The 22,688-nt window shown below is 39.7% G+C and overlaps 1 protein-coding gene and 2 long non-coding RNA genes across 3 annotated transcripts in view; 2 read left to right on the top strand and 1 right to left on the bottom strand.

Moving 5' to 3' along the window:
- The first annotated feature begins 6,409 nt into the window (after window positions 1-6,409).
- Window positions 6,410-22,688, top strand: part of LOC113035008 (B-cadherin-like) — a 70,015-nt gene continuing 53,736 nt past the window's right edge. Inside the window, exon 1 of the mRNA XM_080287819.1 lies at window positions 6,410-6,560. Coding sequence (XP_080143945.1) covers window positions 6,510-6,560 — 51 coding nt within the window. The 5' untranslated portion in view covers window positions 6,410-6,509. The remainder of the gene's footprint in view (window positions 6,561-22,688) is intronic.
- On the top strand, window positions 6,578-13,758 carry LOC145419625 (uncharacterized). Its single transcript, XR_013900932.1, has 2 exons — window positions 6,578-13,182; window positions 13,373-13,758. It is a non-coding gene; the product is annotated as an uncharacterized LOC145419625 (long non-coding RNA).
- LOC145419626 (uncharacterized) lies at window positions 13,803-16,849 on the bottom strand. Its single transcript, XR_013900933.1, has 2 exons — window positions 16,786-16,849; window positions 13,803-14,368 (listed from the first exon to the last, which is right to left on the bottom strand). It is a non-coding gene; the product is annotated as an uncharacterized LOC145419626 (long non-coding RNA).

The following is a 22,688-nucleotide window of genomic DNA, read 5'->3' as shown; positions in this document are numbered from 1 at the left end:
CGTTCTTCGTACGTCGCTTACTACATCCAAGATCAAATGACACATCCAAGACCAAACCATCGCGCTAACCGTGAGCTCGCTAATCCGGTTCCCCGAACACACCTGCTGTTGACGATTAGTACAGCTGGATGAAGTAATGTGAGATCACTGGGTGTCGTAAAAGGGGCTACGCATCGATAGTAGAAACATTGATCGGCAACCCTCTGATTGGTCGGCGAAAATGTCGAAGGAGAGCGCTCGGTATTTTTCGGCAGCAGAGCAAGAACTCTTGAGTGAGGGATTTCGGGAGTTTCAGAGTTTAATCAGAACGCAAGGGAACACTGCAAAGGCTCCAAAAGGAAGGAGAGAGGGCTGGCAGAAAGTTGCTGACAAATTAAACTCGTAAGTAATTTAATAATAACAATAATAATGGAGTGGATTGATATAGCGCTTTCCAAGGCACCCAGAGCGCTTTACAATGCCACTATTCAGTCACTCTCACATTCACACACTGGTGGAGGCAGCTACAGTTGTAGCCACAGCTGCCCTGGGGCAGACTGACAGAAGCCAGGCTGCCATATCGCGCCATCGGCCCCTCTGGCCAACACCAGTAGGCGGTAGGGTAGATTTATTATATTACACTATATTATCCAATATTATATTACATTATATTATATTATGTTATATTATATCCCCTTACACATTAGAGCCACAACAGGACCCACTAGAACATGGGAACAAGTAAAAGGGAAATATAAGAATATTCTACAGAATGGTAATATTTATCACTTATATTGCTTTTCGTCTCTTGGAAAGAGACCCTGGAATAATCTGTTTGTTTATAACAGCAACCAAGAAAAGGGCAGAGCAAAAAAAAAGACAGGTGGTGGTCCTGCACCCCCTCGTCAACAAGTTGGTTAAGTAAATAATACCCTCACGGGAATATCGATATCTCTCTATGAGCACACTGTCTCATAGAGAGGATCCTGTCTATCCCGCAATATACGCTGAATTCTGGAAACTCTCCTTATCAATCTTGCACCTTCCGCAATGGGCTGCTCGCGTATACGGACAGGATATGACTGCGACAGACTTCCCAAATCCACCTTCGCTTTTATAGCCGTGGTCTCCCATCTTGATTACACGAAGTAATTTCCAATTACTACTCTGAAATATGAATTACATCTGTAATAATCACATACATGTAATAGAATGTTAATAGTTCATTTCCCTTTTTTAGGAAATGACCTGTATGTATCTGTGTGACATCAATAAATGGATCAGGTGCTGCATTATCTTTAGTTACATTGATGTTATTTATTTATGGTGAAACAGTGGTAAAATATCGCTGTTGCTTTCGTATAAATGAAGCGGACATACCTGCGTGGCCGCGATCTGATCCTGTTTACATAAAGTGAACCTGCTCCCGAGCAGGTTTACGCTTACGGCTCTGTTGCTATGGCAGCAAGTCCCGGATGAGCTTCGGGGAACCGAACGATCCAAGATCACGCGAAATCGTCAACAATCAAATCCAGCTAACTTACTTAGCGAGGTACGAAGAACGGGCCCCTGGTCATACTTGTACACTGTAAGGTATTGTATTTTCCATGGAATCATTTTGTATCTTTTACATTTCAAATATTGTAGAAATCTTTAAAATATATTGTGAATGACATTAAGTGAAAATTAAAATGAAAGTATTGTGAATGTAATATTACTCATTTAAATGTAACTGACACAGAGTTTATTATAAATTTCTATTCAGAAAAATAAGTTTATCCAATGTTTTTCCAGCTTTGGAAAACTCACAGGCATAGATGAAGCTGGGGTACACAAAAACTGTAAAGCCAGGTGGAAAAGGTTCAGATTAGATGCCTTCCTATTCCCCCAGTACGTTAAAGGATCCTCTGATCTTGGAATGTTTCTCTCCGACACTCTCCACAATACTAAGGGGTTGGCAGTCCTTTATAATAAAATTCAGGACTGCCTTGTCCAGAACAGTCTTCCTAGATGCTTGATTTCAAAATAATAAAACACATATTAATAAAAAAAAAAAGATGATAAAGCTGTTCAGTGTCAATATAGGCCGACCTGTGTTCATTCTCGGTATGTTTGTGTCCTCATTTTCATGTTTGGCTCTATAATGCCTAAACACTGATGAGGTGCTTTTTTGTGTAAGAAATGCAGAACAGATGCGACATTTAACCTGCATAAAATGAAATAAATAATTTACACTGCAAGTCACATTGCTGTTTTTCCTATTCTGATAGATTACACTGAAACAAAGACAACGAACTATTACCTTATTTGCAGTTAAAAGATCACACAGCAGAAACATTTCTTTTTCTTAATAATATTACTCATTACCCGGACCTAAATTTGCAGCTGTTGTACTTACATTTGTGTCTCAGCGGCAGGTGGGTCACATACTGTAAGGGCAGAACCATGAAATAATTTCCAGAGCATTTTAATTTTTTTTAAACTGGGGTGTCCATATATGTTAAACTCAGTATCGAGACAATATACATGATTTGTGGCAAGATTAGTCCAGGAGGGGGGTACAAGTTTCTGATCTGCCCTGCAGCATCCTCAAGTGGTGGAAAACTAAAACATTTTGAAATGAGAGGGGGCAGGGATAGCTCAGTAGGTAGAGTGGTGGCCCCATGACCAGAAGGTTGGGGCTCAAATCCACTGAATGGCTACCCTGAGGTACCCCTGAGCAAGGTACCGTTCCTACACACTGCTCCCTGGGCGCCCAATGGCTGCCCACTGCTTCACTGAGTGAATGGGTTAAATGCAAAGATGAATTTCCCCACGGGGATCAATAAAGTATAAGTATGAAAGAGCCACACGAAGCAGAATATGCTTGTGTTTTTCTACTGATATCAATTTAACTAAACACAACTTTTAGAAGTGTGCACCACAGGAGGCCAAGATTATAAACTAAACTTAAAAAACATCAACAAAAAGCACAGCCATGTTAATAAATTCTGAGCTTTTCTAAATCTCTAAAAGACAAAGGATCCAGCAGGTTGATGCCCTGGGATCAGCAATGACACACCTCACACAAAGCTGAGACCCCACAAATAAAGTAACTCAGATCTGACTAAGAAAGAGTCCAAAATGAGCACACATCATCTGGTCTCTCTTTTTTAAGATTATTTTAAAAAGGATTAAAACCTTTATTGGATAGTGTAGCAGTGAATATAGACAGAAAGCTGGTGAGAAAGAGAGGGAGATGATGCAGCAACGGACCGCAGGTCAGACTCAAACCCAATCCCCTACACATGCTATATGGCATGTGGTCGCCTGCTCAACACTGAGCATGCAGTGTCTGATGCCCAGATGCTGGTGGTTTTGAGGCTGTTTCATAACAGTTTCATATGATTTTTTTAGTGATTCTTAGTAAACAACTGTGGCTAAAGTCTGAATTTCAGTGTGTGTGTATGGGTGAGAAATACACGGGGAGTGAGAGACACATTATCAGGAAGAGGAAGAGACTGAAATCTTCTGAATGTGGATGGCTGAGCTCGGACTCAGATCATTGCTGTCTATATAGGTCTATATTTCGAATTCTTCTAATTATTATTGGTTACAATCATATATGTGCAGGGAATATTAAAAAAAGAGCATTTACACAGATGGAGACTGCTTGGCTCGCACTTTTTGGCACTTTAGTCATCGCTTCTGAGGTGAGACTTCCTTCTTTGGTTATGATTTGGCAGTCTATATTCACTCATTTCTCTTACTGCCCATTCTGTTTAAAGTTACGTAAAATAAATGAATTTTGTTACTTGTTTCACTGAATTTGACAGCACCATTTCTTTTTAAAAGCCGAGTAAACAATCTGTTAAAATTTGGCTCACATCTACCAAGGCCTTGAAGGTTAACTTATTGAAAAATTGGTTGAAAATTGACTGAAAACTTTATAACGTAGACACTAGGATTCTTACAAGTGTGGTGTCTGTTGTCACCATAAAGAAAGTATCGCAAGAAGATTTCAAATATCATGTCTGACTTCTCACCTCTCCTTTAAAGTCATTAGATTAATCTGAATGTCAAAGTTATAATAATGCATTATAGAGCTATTTTTTTAAACTGTTTTTTTACTGCCATTTTTTGTAATGACAACATGTTGAGATTTAGGGAATGATGTGATGATTCCAAACAGCATGTTATTTAGGACCTCTGAACTAATACACTACATGTCAAAGGTTTGGACACACCTTTTCATTTAATGTTTTTTTTTAAATTTTCATAACTCCCCAAAATTTGATTCTGTTCATCTGGACGTAACGTTTTTAGTGGGAGAAACATTTTGTCACTCATCCAAGTCTTCAGACTTCTTCAGTCTCAGTTGACTGCAGGTTTCCCCAACCTTATAAACAGTAGATTTGCACATTGACTGAAATGTGTTAGTGTAACCATTTAAATACATACCAATTTGAATAAAATAAATGTTAATATGTATAAAAAATGAAAAAATCAAAACCCAACTTTACCCATACGGAAAAGAAATAGAAAAAAACTTATAAAAGACTTGCATAAGATTTGCTTACTTCAATATAGTGAATCATATAAGGCTTATATGATTTACTCATGAAAGTGGCCACTTTCTCATTACTTTCATATATTGTTTTAGTAAGTATCCAAAACATACAAGTTTCATTTATATAATTTTTCAAGGGATCTTATATCTGTTTTCACTCTTGTATGCTTTTCATACAAGTTTCATGCAAGACAGATACAAACTCTATAAGGTTTATATATATCTTTTCCATATGGGTAGCCATTCTGTATAGACTAGCTGCTGAGCACACACTAATTAAAAAAAACAATCATATTGCAAAATTGGAGCTACATGTGGAAAAATGTTGTTAATTTCAGCATGTTTCAGTTTACAAACCACGTCCCATATTCCTAACGGTGTGTTCACACCGACCGCGATAGACGCGAACACAGCGTCAGGTTTACATGTAAAGTCAATGGAAAAGCGAGATGACCCGCGATTGCGGCTCCCGCGAAAATTCGGAAGCAGATTTGTGTCGCAATATGGCAAGCCATTAGTGCCAAAAATCGCCACTTTTCTAACCCGTTTGGTTAAGAAATGGCGTAAAAAATGCAGTTTAATTGTTTAAAACGCCGAATAAAACGGCGCTCTGTTCCGACAAACACCGTTTTTTCCGACTCTCACATGGCGCCCTGAACACACCATCCGAGTGACATAAAAAGCGGCATTCAAAGACAGACGGAAACGCTGTTTTTTCCGCCACTCGGCAGAAAACAGTGTTCAAAGATGTACCGTTCCTACACACTGCTCCCTGGGCGCCCAATGGCTGCCCACTGCTTCACTGAGTGAATGGGTTAAATGCAAAGATGAATTGCCAAAAATCGCCACTTTTCTAACCCGTTTGGTTAAGAAATGGCGTAAAAAATGCAGTTTAATTGTTTAAAACGCCGAATAAAACGGCGCTCTGTTCCGACAAACACCGTTTTTTCCGACTCTCACATGGCGCCCTGAACACACCATCCGAGTGACATAAAAAGCGGCATTCAAAGACAGACGGAAACGCTGTTTTTTCCGCCACTCGGCAGAAAACAGTGTTCAAAGATGTACCGTTCCTACACACTGCTCCCTGGGCGCCCAATGGCTGCCCACTGCTTCACTGAGTGAATGGGTTAAATGCAAAGATGGATTTCCCCACGGGGATCAATAAAGTATAAGTATGAAAGAGCCACACGAAGCAGAATATGCTTGTGTTTTTCTACTGATATCAATTTAACTAAACACAACTTTTAGAAGTGTGCACCACAGGAGGCCAAGATTATAAACTAAACTTAAAAAACATCAACAAAAAGCACAGCCATGTTAATAAATTCTGAGCTTTTCTAAATCTCTAAAAGACAAAGGATCCAGCAGGTTGATGCCCTGGGATCAGCAATGACACACCTCACACAAAGCTGAGACCCCACAAATAAAGTAACTCAGATCTGACTAAGAAAGAGTCCAAAATGAGCACACATCATCTGGTCTCTCTTTTTTAAGATTATTTTAAAAAGGATTAAAACCTTTATTGGATAGTGTAGCAGTGAATATAGACAGAAAGCTGGTGAGAAAGAGAGGGAGATGATGCAGCAACGGACCGCAGGTCAGACTCAAACCCAATTCCCTACACATGCTATATGGCATGTGGTCGCCTGCTCAACACTGAGCATGCAGTATCTGATGCCCAGATGCTGGTGGTTTTGAGGCTGTTTCATAACAGTTTCATATGATTTTTTTAGTGATTCTTAGTAAACAACTGTGGCTAAAGTCTGAATTTCAGTGTGTGTGTATGGGTGAGAAATACACGGGGAGTGAGAGACACATTATCAGGAAGAGGAAGAGACTGAAATCTTCTGAATGTGGATGGCTGAGCTCGGACTCAGATCATTGCTGTCTATATAGGTCTATATTTCGAATTCTTCTAATTATTATTGGTTACAATCATATATGTGCAGGGAATATTAAAAAAAGAGCATTTACACAGATGGAGACTGCTTGGCTCGCACTTTTTGGCACTTTAGTCATCGCTTCTGAGGTGAGACTTCCTTCTTTGGTTATGATTTGGCAGTCTATATTCACTCATTTCTCTGGAGCTGGAGCTACCGCATAAAAATGGCGTTTCTTACGGCGTTCTGTGCCAGCTGTAACGGCGTTTAAAGCTGCGTTTTATTGAAATTATGCAGGGCACTCCCCATGGTTCCCTCATCCAATTACTTTCAACTCATTTCACCCAATCAAAGAAGAGGAAGTGCAGACCACACTAATGCATCACCGATTCACCTTGCTGCTAAGTGATTGCCTATTCAGTACCAGTGCTTGTCACAGTATTAACTTGTATTATAATCCCACTATGCATTTTGATGTGTTTAAGGCATGATCAAGCAAACAAACGACAGAATACTTTTTCTGAAACCTTAACTGTGTTACATGTTATGGCAGCTAACAGGTAATAAGCAGAGCTAGCTTCTTTCTTATTTTCCTCTTTACTTTTCTTAACCTTTAACTTATGTCTTAGCAATCAGATTCTGCCATCATGCATTACCGCTTCGTGCTAGTTATGTTGACTTTTCTCTTCTTTTGTCTCCACTTTTTTCACCCGTATTTGGACACTCGGTGCATGGCTTCTTTGTTTACGTTAGGGATCAGCTGTTAGCGCTGCGCCCTGCAGCTACGCTACCGGCAGACAGACCCTACGTCCCCAGTGAGGAAAGAGACGGGGGTGATGTCTCCCGAGAAGGACACCTTACACACCATCTCTCCTTCCTGTAATCACTGTAAATGTGAGATTGCTCCCTGATATGATTGAGGAGCTAATGACGCTAACCCGGTCACAGTGGCAGTATACAGGTGTCGTGCCAAACTAGGTATCCCCGACAGAATTTGTTTCCCCTGCGTCGGGAGCACACGCTGGACTGTCCAAATCACGGGAAACAGTATCCCACATTGTTGATTTTTAGTTCACAAACACCTCTTATTATGACGCATTACTCCTGAAACTTTGGAGGATTTAGCTCTTTATATAGTAAAGTTACAGGAGAATAAAAATAGTTATCAGCCAAAATGTTAATGGTTTGTTAAAATAATCCCATCTGATAGCGTTAGCATCCGTGGAGGCAGCCTGTGAATCTCTGTGGTCCGCAGATTCCAAACGCAATCTCCGACAGCTCTTCTTATAATATCAGGGGACTTTAATCATGTCTCACTGGACTCTACACTGCCCACCTTCACCCAGTATGTGACCTGTCCCACTGTAGGCAATAAAACATTGTACTTAATGTATGCCAATGAAAAAGTGGCATACAGTTCATCACCTCTCCGATCTGATCGTAACCTAGTGCGCCTTGTCCCTGTGTGCAGCCTTTAGTGTGCACGGAGCCACTAATCACCCACACATTACAGAGATGGTCCGCGGAGGGCATATAAATAAATAATAAAAGCAAATAAATGACAGAATTATTTTTTTGAAACAAGTGGAGACATTAACTTTGATCAAAATCCTTTTGTGTTCAGTTTAAATTAATACCACTGTATAATAGCCTTCAAATTTAATAATGTTAACAGTATCTCAGGGATATTTTTGCCCTTTCAACATGCATTAAAAAATAGGTATGCAGTTTTGAATTAGACCTGTATGTACAGGGAGTGCAGAATTATTAGGCAAGTTGTATTTTTGAGGAATAATTTTATTATTGAACAACAACCATGTTCTCAATGAACCCAAAAAACTCATTAATATCAAAGCTGAATGTTTTTGGAATTAGTTTTTAGTTTGTTTTTAGTTTTAGCTATTTTAGGGGGATATCTGTGTGTGCAGGTGACTATTACTGTGCATAATTATTAGGCAACTTAACAAAAAACAAATATATACCCATTTCAATGATTTATTTTTACCAGTGACACCAATATAACATCTCCACATTCACAAATACACGTTTCTGACATTCAAAAACAAAACAAAAACAAATCAGCGACCAATATAGCCACCTTTCTTTGCAAGGACACTCAAAAGCCTGCCATCCATGGATTCTGTCAGTGTTTTGATCTGTTCACCATCAACATTGCGTGCAGCAGCAACCACAGCCTCCCAGACACTGTTCAGAGAGGTGTACTGTTTTCCCTCCTTGTAAATCTCACATTTGATGATGGACCACAGGTTCTCAATGGGGTTCAGATCAGGTGAACAAGGAGGCCATGTCATTAGTTTTTCTTCTTTTATACCCTTTCTTGCCAGCCACGCTGTGGAGTACTTGGACGCGTGTGATGGAGCATTGTCCTGCATGAAAATCATGTTTTTCTTGAAGGATGCAGACTTCTTCCTGTACCACTGCTTGAAGAAGGTGTCTTCCAGAAACTGGCAGTAGGACTGGGAGTTGAGCTTGACTCCATCCTCAACCCGAAAAGGCCCCACAAGCTCATCTTTGATGATACCAGCCCAAACCAGTACTCCACCTCCACCTTGCTGGCGTCTGAGTCGGACTGGAGCTCTCTGCCCTTTACCAATCCAGCCACGGGCCCATCCATCTGGCCCATCAAGACTCACTCTCATTTCATCAGTCCATAAAACCTTAGAAAAACCAGTCTTGAGATATTTCTTGGCCCAGTCTTGACGTTTCAGCTTGTGTGTCTTGTTCAGTGGTGGTCGTCTTTCAGCCTTTCTTACCTTGGCCATATCTCTGAGTATTGCACACCTTGTGCTTTTGGGCACTCCAGTGATGTTGCAGCTCTGAAATATGGCCAAACTGGTGGCAAGTGGCATCTTGGCAGCTGCACGCTTGACTTTTCTCAGTTCATGGGCAATTATTTTGCGCCTTGGTTTTTCCACACGCTTCTTGCGACCCTGTTGACTATTTTGAATGAAACGCTTGATTGTTCGATGATCACGCTTCAGAAGCTTTGCAATTTTGAGACTGCTGCATCCCTCTGCAAGATATCTCACTATTTTTGACTTTTCTGAGCCTGTCAAGTCCTTCTTTTGACCCATTTTGCCAAAGGAAAGGACGTTGCCTAATAATTATGCACACCTGATAGAGGGTGTTGATGTCATTAGACCACACCCCTTCTCATTACAGAGATGCACATCACCTAATATGCTTAATTGGTAGTAGGCTTTCGAGCCTCTACAGCTTGGAGTAAGACAACATGCATGAAGAGGATGATGTGGACAAAATACTCATTTGCCTAATAATTCTGCACTCCCTGTACGTTTTCTGAAAAGTGATGTAAATAAGTAATCTCAAGAACATGAAATAATTGTTTCCCATTTAAACTGGAGATGTCCTTGTCAATGTCATCAGAGTACTCTGGATGTCTTACACGAATTTGACAGTGGCACATGACAGCGCTGCACATAACATAACTAGTTTACCTGTTGTTAAGGACAAAAGAAATATTTTTAATGTGTATCTGCTCATTAGATTGTTTTATGTACTTTAATAATGAAGGCTTGTAGAGCAAGGCCACTTTTGACTCACAAACTAAGTGCTCAGCCAGACTAAAAAACAGGAAGTTGTAGTGCACAGGCATATTAATAGACAAGATACAGAAAAGAGGAACTTTGCACATCACACAGTCTGAAACATTGCTTATATGGAAAGTACCAAAATAACACCTATATGAGGCACAGCTTATGATTCTAATGTTAGAGCTCTTGCAACTGGCGTTTGAACTGTGCAGGGGTCTCTCTCTTCCGGAAGATGATTGAATAAAAAGAAATATAAATGTTTTAACACACTATGAGTCGGTTTTCTCTGTTCTGTCATGGGGACAAAAGAATCAAACAAACAAACTGCCATGCATCATGGATATTCCTCTCAATCCACTTCACCAGGTACTTCTCTAAAAGTGTGACTCGGGTCTGTTGCCCAAAAGGATACAGGAAATGCACTGATTTCCATGATAGAATCATGTCTGTTTAATGCTCCATGATGATAACTTTCCTATGAGCGTTTGAAGATCACTGACATCATGGCTTTTAGCCTCATTGTTTCTGCAAAGAGATTTCTCCAGTCACTGAATCTTTTGATAAAATATATTTTGATACCTCCAGAGGATGCACTATTTCAAGTCTTCCCAACTTAACCCTGAGAAACATTATTCTGAAATTTTGGCACAATTTGTTAATGGAGTTTTTTGCAGATTGACCAACCTCTGCCCACATTTCTTTCAGATCATCTCTGCTTCTCTGAAATGTTATTTTAATATCGAATCATGTTACTGACCTGTTGCCAAGTAACCTAATTACTTTTAAAATGTCCCTCCAGCTGTTTCTTTTTAGAACCACTTATTTTTCCAGCCTTTTCTCACCCCATACCAACTGTTTTGAAACATATTACTGCCATCAAATTCAAAAGGAGTTATTTTTAACGACATAGTCTAGGTTTAAACACATGACATATTTTCTATGTTACAGTGTGAATAAATAATGGCTTTGAGATTTGCAAATCACTGCTTTCTTCTCTCTCTCTTTTTTTTTTTACATTTTACACAGGAGACTAGTATTTTCAGAACTGGGTTTGTACAAAGTCTGTCTGGAGAAAAGTGATCTGCTCTCTAATGTTAACACTTTTTTTCAGCTGTGTACTGTCACAACACCAAACACACACCAAATCACTTTATGTCCACTGCACTGTACTGAGCCACTTCAAGACCTACTATACCGTTTTTTCTTCATCTAATTCTTTACTGTAAATGTTTTATAGTTGTTTATCATTATCAGCTGCTGTAACGTTTACGCAAGTTTAGTTTATGATATATATGATTTATGTATGCAATATTTTAAATTAAGTATCAGCTCATCGTTCACAAACACTGCCTTTCCTCTCACCGCTATCTCGTCCTGTCAGCCCGCAGCAGCTGGAAACCGGGCAGCTCCACACTCATGTCCGGAGTTTGCGGTGTTAGCCAGGACTCCGTTAGCATCATGATGCTACACTGCGGTAGCGCAGCGCTAATAGCTGATCCCTCAAGTAAACAAGGGACCCATGTGCCACACAGTTAAGGTCTTGTTTCACAAAAAGAATGCCGTTGTTTGCTTGTTTGATCATGCTTTAAACATATCAAAATGCATAGTGGGTAACAAGCACTGGTACCGAATAGGCAATCACTTAGCAGCAAGGTGAATCGGTGATGCATTAGTGTGGTCTGCACTTCCTCTTCTTTGATTGGGTGAAATGAGTTGAAAGTTATTGGATGAGGGAACCATGGGGAGTGCCCTGCATAGTTTCAATAAAACGCAGCTTTAAACGCCGTTACAGCTGGCACAGAACGCCGTAAGAAACGCCGTTTTCATGCATCTTTGAACGGCGTTTTCTGCCGAGTGGCGGAAAAAACGGCGTTTCCGTCTGTCTTTGAATGCCGCTTTTTATGTCACTCGGATGGTGCGTTCAGGGTGCCACGTGAGAGTCGGAAAAAACTGCGTTTGTCGGAACAGAACGCCCTTTTATTCGGCGTTTTGAATAATTAAACGGCGTTTTTTACGCCATTTCTTAACCAAACGGGTTAGAAAAGTGGCGATTTTTGGCACTAATGGCTTGCCATACTAATGGCTTGCCATATCGCGAAAACGCCAAAACGCGTGAAACGCGTGTCAGTGTAGCGCGTTTGATTCGCGAAAAAAACCACGCGCGTGAGTTTTTGTGTTGCATTTTGTGCATACACGCGTTTCGCGTCTACCGCTCAGTTGGAAAAATCTGAACTCCAGTGTCAAATCGCACCGCGACAACCAATCAGGAGCCTGGTGACGTGCTCTGACCTAGGTCAAAGGGGCAGATCCAGCCAAAGCCCTTCATTCTTCAATGGAGGGAAGGCTAATCAACGCAGTAGCAAACCACCCGGAGCTGTACGACACCAGCTGCTTTCTGTACCGAGACAGGAATATAAAGGACCGAGCTTGGAGGAAGATATGTGAAGAGACGGGCAACCTGGTAAGTTCATTCATTTCTCTTTTGAAAGTTTTCACTGACCCGGGGAAGCCGCACAAAAGCTAGCAAGCCACCGCTATTTTCCCACTGACGTACAAATACCGTTCTGCTTTTATGCATGTTGTCATTTAGGAATATATTTTGTTTATTAATAAACAGCACACAGTGGTCCCGCTGTTCATCCGTCACTGCTTCGCTTTTTCGCTGATTTTCTTTTTCATTTTCTTTTTTTTGCACAGTACAGCATTGCAATCTGCAGCCTGATTGACAAATCTCCTCCATGTCGTGTCTCCTGCGCTTGCCAAATTTATCACGTTTGGTTTTGATAACCATCACGTCCAATAGAAAAAACAGCACAAAAACACCCATAACTATGAGCCTCATTCGGAAATAGACACCTGCACCGCGAGGGAAAAAGGCGCACGAAAGTGGCGGGCAGATGAAGACAAACCGCGGCATAATAATACTTTTACGTTTTGCAATCTACAAAGGTTTGCACTTTGAGAATCAATTGTGAGAACTGTGACCAATGTTCATGTGTGTGTGTGGAAAAAAGTGTATAAAGTGCGTGGCCAGGGGCTAGTTATTCTGAGAACCCCTGCTGCAATAAATGAGGGACCACTGTCTACTCTATGATTATTATATTCAACCTGTTAACATTTAATACTGTATTGATAGAACCAACTGATTCTGCAGCAGAGCATCCCCAGTCCCTGAGCTGCTGCTGCTGCACCACAGGTATGTAATTGTAGCATCAGATGTACAGCAAGCACTGATAGCTTTTTAGTCGGTGGGATTGCCTTGTGATCACCTTTACTAAATATCTACAACCAATCTGATTATATCCTGTTTTTTTGTTTTTTTCGATCTTGAAATTAAAATCTAGTAGCAGTCTTCTCATTTCTTTGTGTTTTGTGCTGTTTTACAGGCCCACAAAGGAGGACGGCTCCAAGGCAGATGAGGGACGTTGTTCCAGATCTACTGGCGTTTAGATCAACTGGCGTTGGTCGAACAGATGTGTGGCAAACGCCAGTTGATCTAAACGCCAGTTGATCTAAACACCAGTAGATCTAAACGCCAGTAGATCTGGAACAACGGTCCCAGGACGGTCCATCGGCGGTGGAGCTGGCCATCCTGGAGTCCCTGAAGAGGCCACACCAGTCTCCAATGGAGCATTTCCTCCTCAGCCTTGTTCCTGCTCTTGAGAGCAGCTGGTCCTTTTTATTCCTGTCTCTCTGTAAATACTTATATTTTATGTTTAATGTTTTTCTGTGTGAGAATTTTAATATTATTTCAAATAAATTTTTATAATGACTAATGTCTCAGTTCTACTACACGTATGTCCTACTACACACGACTTGACACATGTAGAATTTATTTCATATTATACTAATGACAAAATATACTAATACAGTGGGATGCAAAGGTTTGGGCAACCTTGTTAATAGACATTATTTTCCTGTATAAATCGTTGGTTGTTACAATAAAAATGTCAGTTAAATATCATACAGGAGAGACACACAGTGATATTTGAGAAGTGAAAAGAAGTTTACTGGATTTACAGAAAGTGTGCAATAATTGTTTAAACAAAATCAAGCAGCTGCATCAATTTGGGCACCACAAAAAAAGAAATGAAATAAATATTTAGTGTATATCAATGTGTGTGTCTCCTATATGATATATGGGGTGCCTTTGTCTGGACGTGCTTCCCATCCAGAGCTGCACAGCACAGAGGAAAGTTCCAGCGCTCCTGGAATCCCTCTGTGATGGACCGCCAGTCTTCAGTTGAAGGCACAGCCATGGAGTCGTCCACTAGACAGTCCCAGATGGCCGTCGCTACCTGGGGGGTGATCTGGCTCACCGTGGACACACCGACTCTGAAACTGAACGCTTGGTGCTGAAGGAGTCCCCGGTGACAAGGAACCTGGACAAAATTGTTCAAAATCAGTATTATGTGTACTGCAGTTACAAAATACATTATTCAAATTCCAAAACACTTTTGTGATGTCAGATTTAAATTACAAAACATGAATCTTACATAAAACATTTTGTAATTATAAGGATAATTACATAATATATATTAGATATATATTAACAGTTGTGTTTGGTTTTAACTTTAACATATCATAATTTGATTGGTAGCAACTTTCACAACTACAGTGAGCCAATCACTCATAATTCCTAAACATGTCAATCAGGTAGGAATGAAGTAAGACATTAATAGAAATAAAGAGTTGTGTGTTGACATGTAGCCCTTTCCTTGCTTAAATCATTAATATTTTTGAAAAATTAATCTGTGATAAGACATAGCTTATCAAGATAGAACCATGTAACTAAAGATGAACCAAACTGTTCACAATTTTATCTAGCTCTCAGTTTTAAGAAAGGCTGTGACCCCTGCTATAGAGTCTGACAGCTGCAGGAATTATATACAAATATTCAACTATCCCAGAATTAAACCAGGGGCCCGTTCTTCGTACGTCACTTACTACATCCAAGACCAAATCATCGCGCTAACCGTGAGCTCGCTAATCCGGTTCTCCGAACACACCTGCTGTTGACGATCAGTACAGCTGGATGAAGTAATGCGAGATCACTGGGTGTCGTAAAAGGGGCTACGCATCGATAGTAGAAACATTGATCGGCAACCCTCTGATTGGTCGGCGAAAATGTCGAAGGAGCGCGCTCTGTATTTTTTGGCAGCAGAGCAAGAACTCTTGAGTGAGGGATTTCAGGAGTTTCAGAGTTTAATCAGAACGCAAGGGAACACTGCAAAGGCTGCAAAAGCAAGGAGCGAGGGCTGGCAGGAAGTTGCTGACAAATAAAACTCGTAAGTAATTTAATAATAACAATAATAATGGATTGGATTTATATAGCGCTTTTCAAGGCACCCAGAGCGCTTTACAATGCCACTATTCATTCACTCTCACATTCACACACTGGTGGAGGCAGCTACAGTTGTAGCCACAGCTGCCCTAGGGCAGACTGACAGAAGCCAGGCTGCCATATCGCGCCATCGGCCCCTCTGGCCAACACCAGTAGGCGGTAGGGTAGATTTATTATATTACACTATAATATCCAATATTATATTACATTATATTATATTATGTTATATTATATCCCCTTACACATTAGAGCCACAACAGGACCCACTAGAACATGGGAACAAGTAAAAGTGAAATATAAGAATATTCTACAGAATGGTAATATTTATCACTTATATTGCTTTTAGTCTCTTGGAAAGAGACCCTGGAATAATCTGTTTGTTTGTTTATAACAGCAACCAAGAAAAGGGCAGAGCAAAAACAGACAGGTGGTGGTCCTGCACCCCCTCGTCAACAAGTTGGTTAAGTGAATAATACCCTCACGGGAATATCGATATCTCTCTATGAGCACACTGTCGCGCTGAGCTAAAGGATCCTGTCTATCCCGCAATATACGCTGAATTCTGAGGACTCTCCTTATCAATCTTGCACCTTCCGCAATGGGTGGCTCGCGTATACGGACAGGACATGGCTGCGACAGGCTTCCCAAATCCACCTTCGCTTTTATAGCCGTGGTCTCTCATCTTGATTACACAAAGTAATTTACTATTACTACTCTGAAATATGAATTACATCTGTAATAATCACATACATGTAATAGAATGTTAATAGTACATTTCCCTTTTTTAGGAAATGACCTGTATGTATCTGTGTGACATCAATAAATGGATCAAGTGCTGCATTATCTTTAGTTATATTGATGTTATTTATTTATGGTGAAACAGTGGTGGAATATCGCTGTTGCTTTCGTATAAATGAAGCGGACATACCTGCGTGGCCGCGATCTAATCCTGTTTACATAAAGTAAACCTGCTCCCCAGCAGGTTTACGCTTACGGCTCTGTTGCTATGGCAGCAAGTCCCGGATGAGCTTCGGGGAACCGAACGATCCAAGATCACGCGAAATCGTCAACAATCAAATCCAGCTAACTTACTTAGCGAGGTACGAAGAACGGGCCCCAGGTCTAAATAAAAAGGAGTGAGTATCACTACAAAGATTAACCCACAGTGGTCCTCGTACCAGTTTGATATCAGCAAACACTGAGAGCATACATTGATGTGACACCACAGCCATGCTATCATTGCAAACACTGATAACAGCATAAGTCGAATTAAATCGGGACTTGATGAGACCTTTCGAGTATCACTAGAAATATTATAAACAGTCGTCTCTGTACCACAGTTTGCTATCAGTAAACACTGACGGCATTCATTGATAGCATGTCTATAAACGATAGTTTAGCATATATTAGCACAGGTATCAATAAATGACTACCATATTAAATACTTTTACTAACCTCAGGCAGACGGACAGGCGCTCTGCAGGTGGGATTGAGCGCCTGTAGTTGGTGTCTAGGCGGCGATACTTGGACCAACGTGGGACAGCAGGTCCTCAAATTGGGCGAGGGAAAGACGGCGATATCGCAGAAATCGAATGTCATCCAGGTGCAGCTCCTGGAGCAAGTGGTGAAACTCACCAAACTGCTCACCTGTCTGGAGGACCTGATGGACCCAGGTACGGCGAGGACGTCCTTAACGCCGCTGTTCTGCTCTCCACAGTACATAGAGAAAGGAGACTCTCTCTTCAAACGCTAGCTCGACAGCTGCCATCTAGCAAAGATACTGGTCTGGCACAACTTCCTCCCACATCCCTCCCACAATTCCGGTTCACGCGCCTCATGAGGCGCGATGGATTTTTCTTGGACACGCGTGGAGGTGCGAATGTGCACGCGTCAAATTAAGGGCGTTTGGGGCGTTTTCGCTAATAATCAGAAGGTTGAAATGATAAGATAAGACTTTATTGATCCCATGGTGGGAAAATTTGTGCGTTACCACAGCTCAGGTAAAGATAGCTGAAGAATACAAGAGTATACCAAGAAAATAAAGTGAAGACATACAAAATAAATAAGATTTCGTTTTTTTCTTAGTCAGTTAACACTGACCTAGAAAAAAAGCTTAGTCGCAAAAACACTTCCAGAGGACCAACTCAGTATGTAAACTGAGTGAGTTTATAATTCTTGTGATTTTATACACAGTAGATATTCGCTGTAAACTATACAGGAACATCTACACACTTGCTAAATTGTACAGTACCTTTGACACAATAACAATCATGCTATTCTTATACTCTCCACTAGCTGTCAGCAGTGAACCATGGTAAATGATGCTTTGAACAATAACTCATGCGAATTTTCGGATGAATGCTCTTCTTCACCATCCATGGCATGTATGGGTGCCTCAGGAGCATAGAGAGAAAATGCCTGAAGTGTTTGACCATGAGGATTTAAAGGGGGGGGAACAGAACTTCCTCCATCACCTTTACCTATTTGATGCAGTGAGAATGGTAACATTTACATTAGTTAGCATCAGATTAGCTTACAGCTTAGTTAGCATCCAGAGGGATCCAGAGGGATCTGTTTCCCCATCAGCACCTGATACACATGCTTTGTGTGTATCGTGCACACAAGGTTTTGTAAATGAGCCAGAGGGATGTTGTGTACGTATTTTTAGACATTTGCATACATGTGAAATGGATGCAAATGAATATGTTACAAACGTAATTATGGGCAGAAATCTGTGCCACCAGAAACTGAATTTGAAAAAGTTAAATTTGAATTTGAATTGCTCAGATTGAATCTGAATTGTAACTTGAATAAATGCTTTTAAAAACTGAATATGAATTAGCCTAATTTGAAATTCAATTTATTGGTTTGAAAATGATCATCACTAAACTGAAATTGAATTTTATAGTTTGAAAATGAATTCATTTGCTTTGAAACTGCATTTTATCCTTTAAAATTTTAGCTCTCGAATAATTTCAGATTCACTTCTCACCATTCAATTTCACTTCTACACTTCAATTTCAGTTCCAAAATTCATTTTTTTTGGGACTTACATCCGGTTCCGGTTCAAGAGTAATCAAGCGCAGATTAATAGAACTACGTTTTACATAGTTCATAAAAGTGTCAAAAAAGATCTTTCTAGATGGATGGATCTCCCGGTCTCCTGGATAGGAAGAATAAACTTAATTAAAATGAATGTGTTGCCACGGCTTTTATATCCCTTACAAATGCTCCCAATAACTCTTACCAAAAAAATTGTAAAAGAAATTGAAAAAGATCTGTCAAGGTTTATTTGGAGGGGTAAGAAACCCAGATTAAGTATGAAAATGTTACAGCTGCCCAAAGATAAAGGGGGTCTTGCCTTTCCTAACATTTTGCTGTATAACTGGTCATGTCATAGTAGACTTATACATCAATGGATCCACGCATATCTAAAAGAGACAGAGAATCCAAATGAAGCCTGGACATGTTCGCCATTTAATCTCCTAAGCGAACTAGTGAGTAAATATATTAAAAAACGTAACAAAGTAATGATTGATACTTACTTAAAAACATGGCGTGATATGAATAAATACACTGAAAGTAATCCTATACTAAGTTATCTAACACCTTTTATAAATAATCGGCACTTTACACCAGGAATGAAAAGTGTAATATTTCAGAGATGGTTTGGTGCAGTGTGGTGGGTGATTTGTTTGATGGGAATGATTGTATTTCTTTTGAGCAGGTCCAAAAGAAATATGGAATACATCAAATGGATTTTTTTGCATTTTTACAAGCTCGTCACCTAATTACTTCAAGTTTTGATACTTTGCACAATACAATGCAACTAGGACCCATGGAAATTTTCTTTTTACACTTAAATGCAGATAATTGTACTATAAGACAGTTTTACAATACACTAGAAGGTTATAACAAACATAATATTGGAAAACTGATTAGGAGTTGGGAGGGTGACCTCCAGTGTCATTGTGATGATCATGCCTGGAGTGAGTGCATACAATCTGTGCATTCTTTATTTCTTAGTAACAGATTTAAAGAAACACAATATAAAATTTTACATAGACAGTATAGAACGCCTATTTTTCTGAATAAAATTGATCCGAGCAGGTCTGCACAATGTATTAAATGTAAATCTGCGGCGGGTTCCTACTTGCACTGTCTTTCGACTTGCTCAAAAATCTCAAAATTCTGCTTCTGTGTAACAAAAGAATTAAAAGGTATATTTAAAAGCAGAATACAAAAAGATCCAGCTCAGTATTTATTGGGGCTGCCAATTCTGAACAAATTTCCAGATAAAAACAAATATATACTATTATGTAAATTATTGTTTTTGGCAAGAAAATGTATTCTTAGGGGCGATCGTGGCTCAAAGAGTTGGCAGTTCATCTTGTAACCGGAAGGTTGCCGGTTCGAGCCCCGGCTCGGACAGTCTCGGTCATTGTGTCCGTGGGCAAGACACCTCACCTGCCGCCTACTGGTGATGGCCAGAGGGGCCGATGGCGTGATATGGCAGCCTCGCCTCTGTCAGCCTGCCCTAGGGCAGCTGTGGCTACAACTGTAGCTGCCTCCACCAGTGTGTGAATGTGAGGGTGAATGAATAGTGGAATTGTAAAGTGCTTTGAGGGCCCCGAAAAGTGCTATATAAATACAATCCATTATTATTCTTTTCAATTGGATTAATGAAAAACCACCAACAATAATTCAGTGGTATAAAGAAATCTTTAGAGTTTTACCAATGGAAAGACTGAGTGCAAAATTAAGTGCCAATGAAGATATTTTTTTGGATATATGGCGCCCGCTATTGGATTACTTACCTGATGATCTGAAGAAAACCATAGTGAGAGAGGCAGCCCCACTCCAATGGCAGGTTGAGTTTGTCAGGACAAATGTGTAAATGACTGGTAGACCGAATTATATATACTGTATTAATTTTTCGTTTACATGTCTCAGACTGCTTATTGTGTTTGTTTGTTTGTTTGTTTGTTTGTTTGTTTTTGTGTTTTCTCTCTGTTGTTGTTGTGGTAGTTGTTTTTGTCTTCTTTTTTTTTGTATAAAGGAAAAAAGTAAATAAAAATATGATAATTAAAAATAACTGCAAAGTCCTGAAAGCATTTGTTAAATTCCCAGAAACTGTAGCTGGCTGTAGCTCAGGAGGAAGAGTTCTCTACTAATCGGACGACCCACTAATCAGATCGTCCAATTAGTAGATGACCTCATTAGTAGGTCTAATAATCAGAAGGTTGAAATGATAAGATAAGACTTTATTGATCCCATGGTGGGAAAATTTGTGCGTTACCACAGCTCAGGTAAAGATAGCTGAAGAATACAAGAGTATACCAAGAAAATAAAGTGAAGACATACAAAATAAATAAGATTTCGTTTTTTTCTTAGTCAGTTAACACTGACCTAGAAAAAAAGCTTAGTCGCAAAAACACTTCCAGAGGACCAACTCAGTATGTAAACTGAGTGAGTTTATAATTCTTGTGATTTTATACACAGTAGATATTCGCTGTAAACTATACAGGAACATCTACACACTTGCTAAATTGTACAGTACCTTTGACACAATAACAATCATGCTATTCTTATACTCTCCACTAGATGTCAGCAGTGAACCATGGTAAATGATGCTTTGAACAATAACTCTTGCGAATTTTCGGATGAATGCTCTTCTTCACATCCGTGGCACGTATGGGTGCCTCAGGAGCATAGAGAGAAAATGCCTGAAGTGTTTGACCATGAGGATTTAAAGGGGGGGGAACAGAACTTCCTCCATCACCTTTACCTATTTGATGCAGTGAGAATGGTAACATTTACATTAGTTAGCATCAGATTAGCTTACAGCTTAGTTAGCATCCAGAGGGATCCAGAGGGATCTGTTTCCCCATCAGCACCTGATACACATGCTTTGTGTGTATCGTGCACACAAGGTTTTGTAAATGAGCCAGAGGGATGTTGTGTATTTTTAGACATTTGCATACATGTGAAATGGATGCAAATGAATATGTTACAAATGTAATTATGGGCAGAAATCTGTGCCACCAGAAACTGAATTTGAATAAGTTAAATTTGAATTTGAATTGCTCAGATTGAATCTGAATTGTAACTTGAATAAATGCTTTTAAAAACTGAATATGAATTAGCCTAATTTGAAATTCAATTTATTGGTTTGAAAATTATCATCACTAAACTGAAATTGAATTTTATAGTTTGAAAATAAATTCATTTGCTTTGAAACTGCATCTTATCCTTTAAAAATTTAGCTCTCGAATAATTTCAGATTCACTTCTCACCATTCAGTTTCACTTCTACACTTCAATTTCAGTTCCAAAATTCTTTTTTTTTGGGACTTACATCCGGTTCCGGTAATCAACCGCAGATTAAAAGGGAGTTTTTCCTTCCCACTGTCACCAAAGTGCTTGCTCATAGGGGGTCATATGATTGTTGGGTTTTTCTCTGTATCTATGAAGCGCCTTGAGGCGACTTTTGTTGTGATTTGGCGCTATATAAATAAAATTGAATTGAATTGAATTAATAGAACTACGTTTTACTAGCGGACCGAAAGTGTTACTGACGGGAATCTACAGCATCTTGAGCTAAATTAAGACTTCAAGGTATGTATTTCTATTTCACATCATTTATACCTGTGTTACTGTGTTACAGACACATTTATATTCAATGACCACTGTCTGAAAGCTTTAGTTAGGTTTAAGTGCAATATCCCATATCCCAAAAATAAAGTAAAAACATTTGATCCTTGTATGTTGCAGATAAAAATGGAAGGCAGTATGAAGCTGTGAATGTTTTTTATTGGATGACATAATTGTGCAATATAACTTACTGAAGATGTTGAAGATATTAGAGCAGTAAACAGATGATGGTTGAGTCTAACAGGAGAGAGACGATACAGAAACAACACATCCTTATAAGAATGTACAACCTTTCACAGCTCTTTGAACTTTTTATTTAAATGAGCTGCATACATTTCCCACTGAAACTAGCACAATTCCACTTTAATGAAAACAATATTTTAACTGAATATATTGTGGATAAATAAAAGCATTATCAAAGTTTGGTTTCCTGAATGCAGCTGGTATAGTTTGAGTTGGAGATACGTCTGCATTTACACAAAACAAATATCTAGAACAGGGGTGCGGACTGCAGACCTCAAGGGCCGGTGTCCTGCAGGTTTTATATGGCAGTGTTCTTCAACCTTTTTTGAGTCGCCGCACATTTTATAGATCACAAATATCCTGTGGCACACCACCAACCAAACGTTTTCCAAAATGACACACTGTAGCCTTGTACAATACATATAATGGAAAGTTGGTCCCTCAGTTTGTTTATACTCACTC

The sequence above is a fragment of the Astatotilapia calliptera genome, chromosome 13 (assembly GCF_964374335.1).
Source record: "Astatotilapia calliptera chromosome 13, fAstCal68.1, whole genome shotgun sequence".
Taxonomy (NCBI): Eukaryota; Metazoa; Chordata; class Actinopteri; order Cichliformes; family Cichlidae; genus Astatotilapia; species Astatotilapia calliptera.
This window is presented reverse-complemented; position numbering and strand designations above follow the sequence as displayed.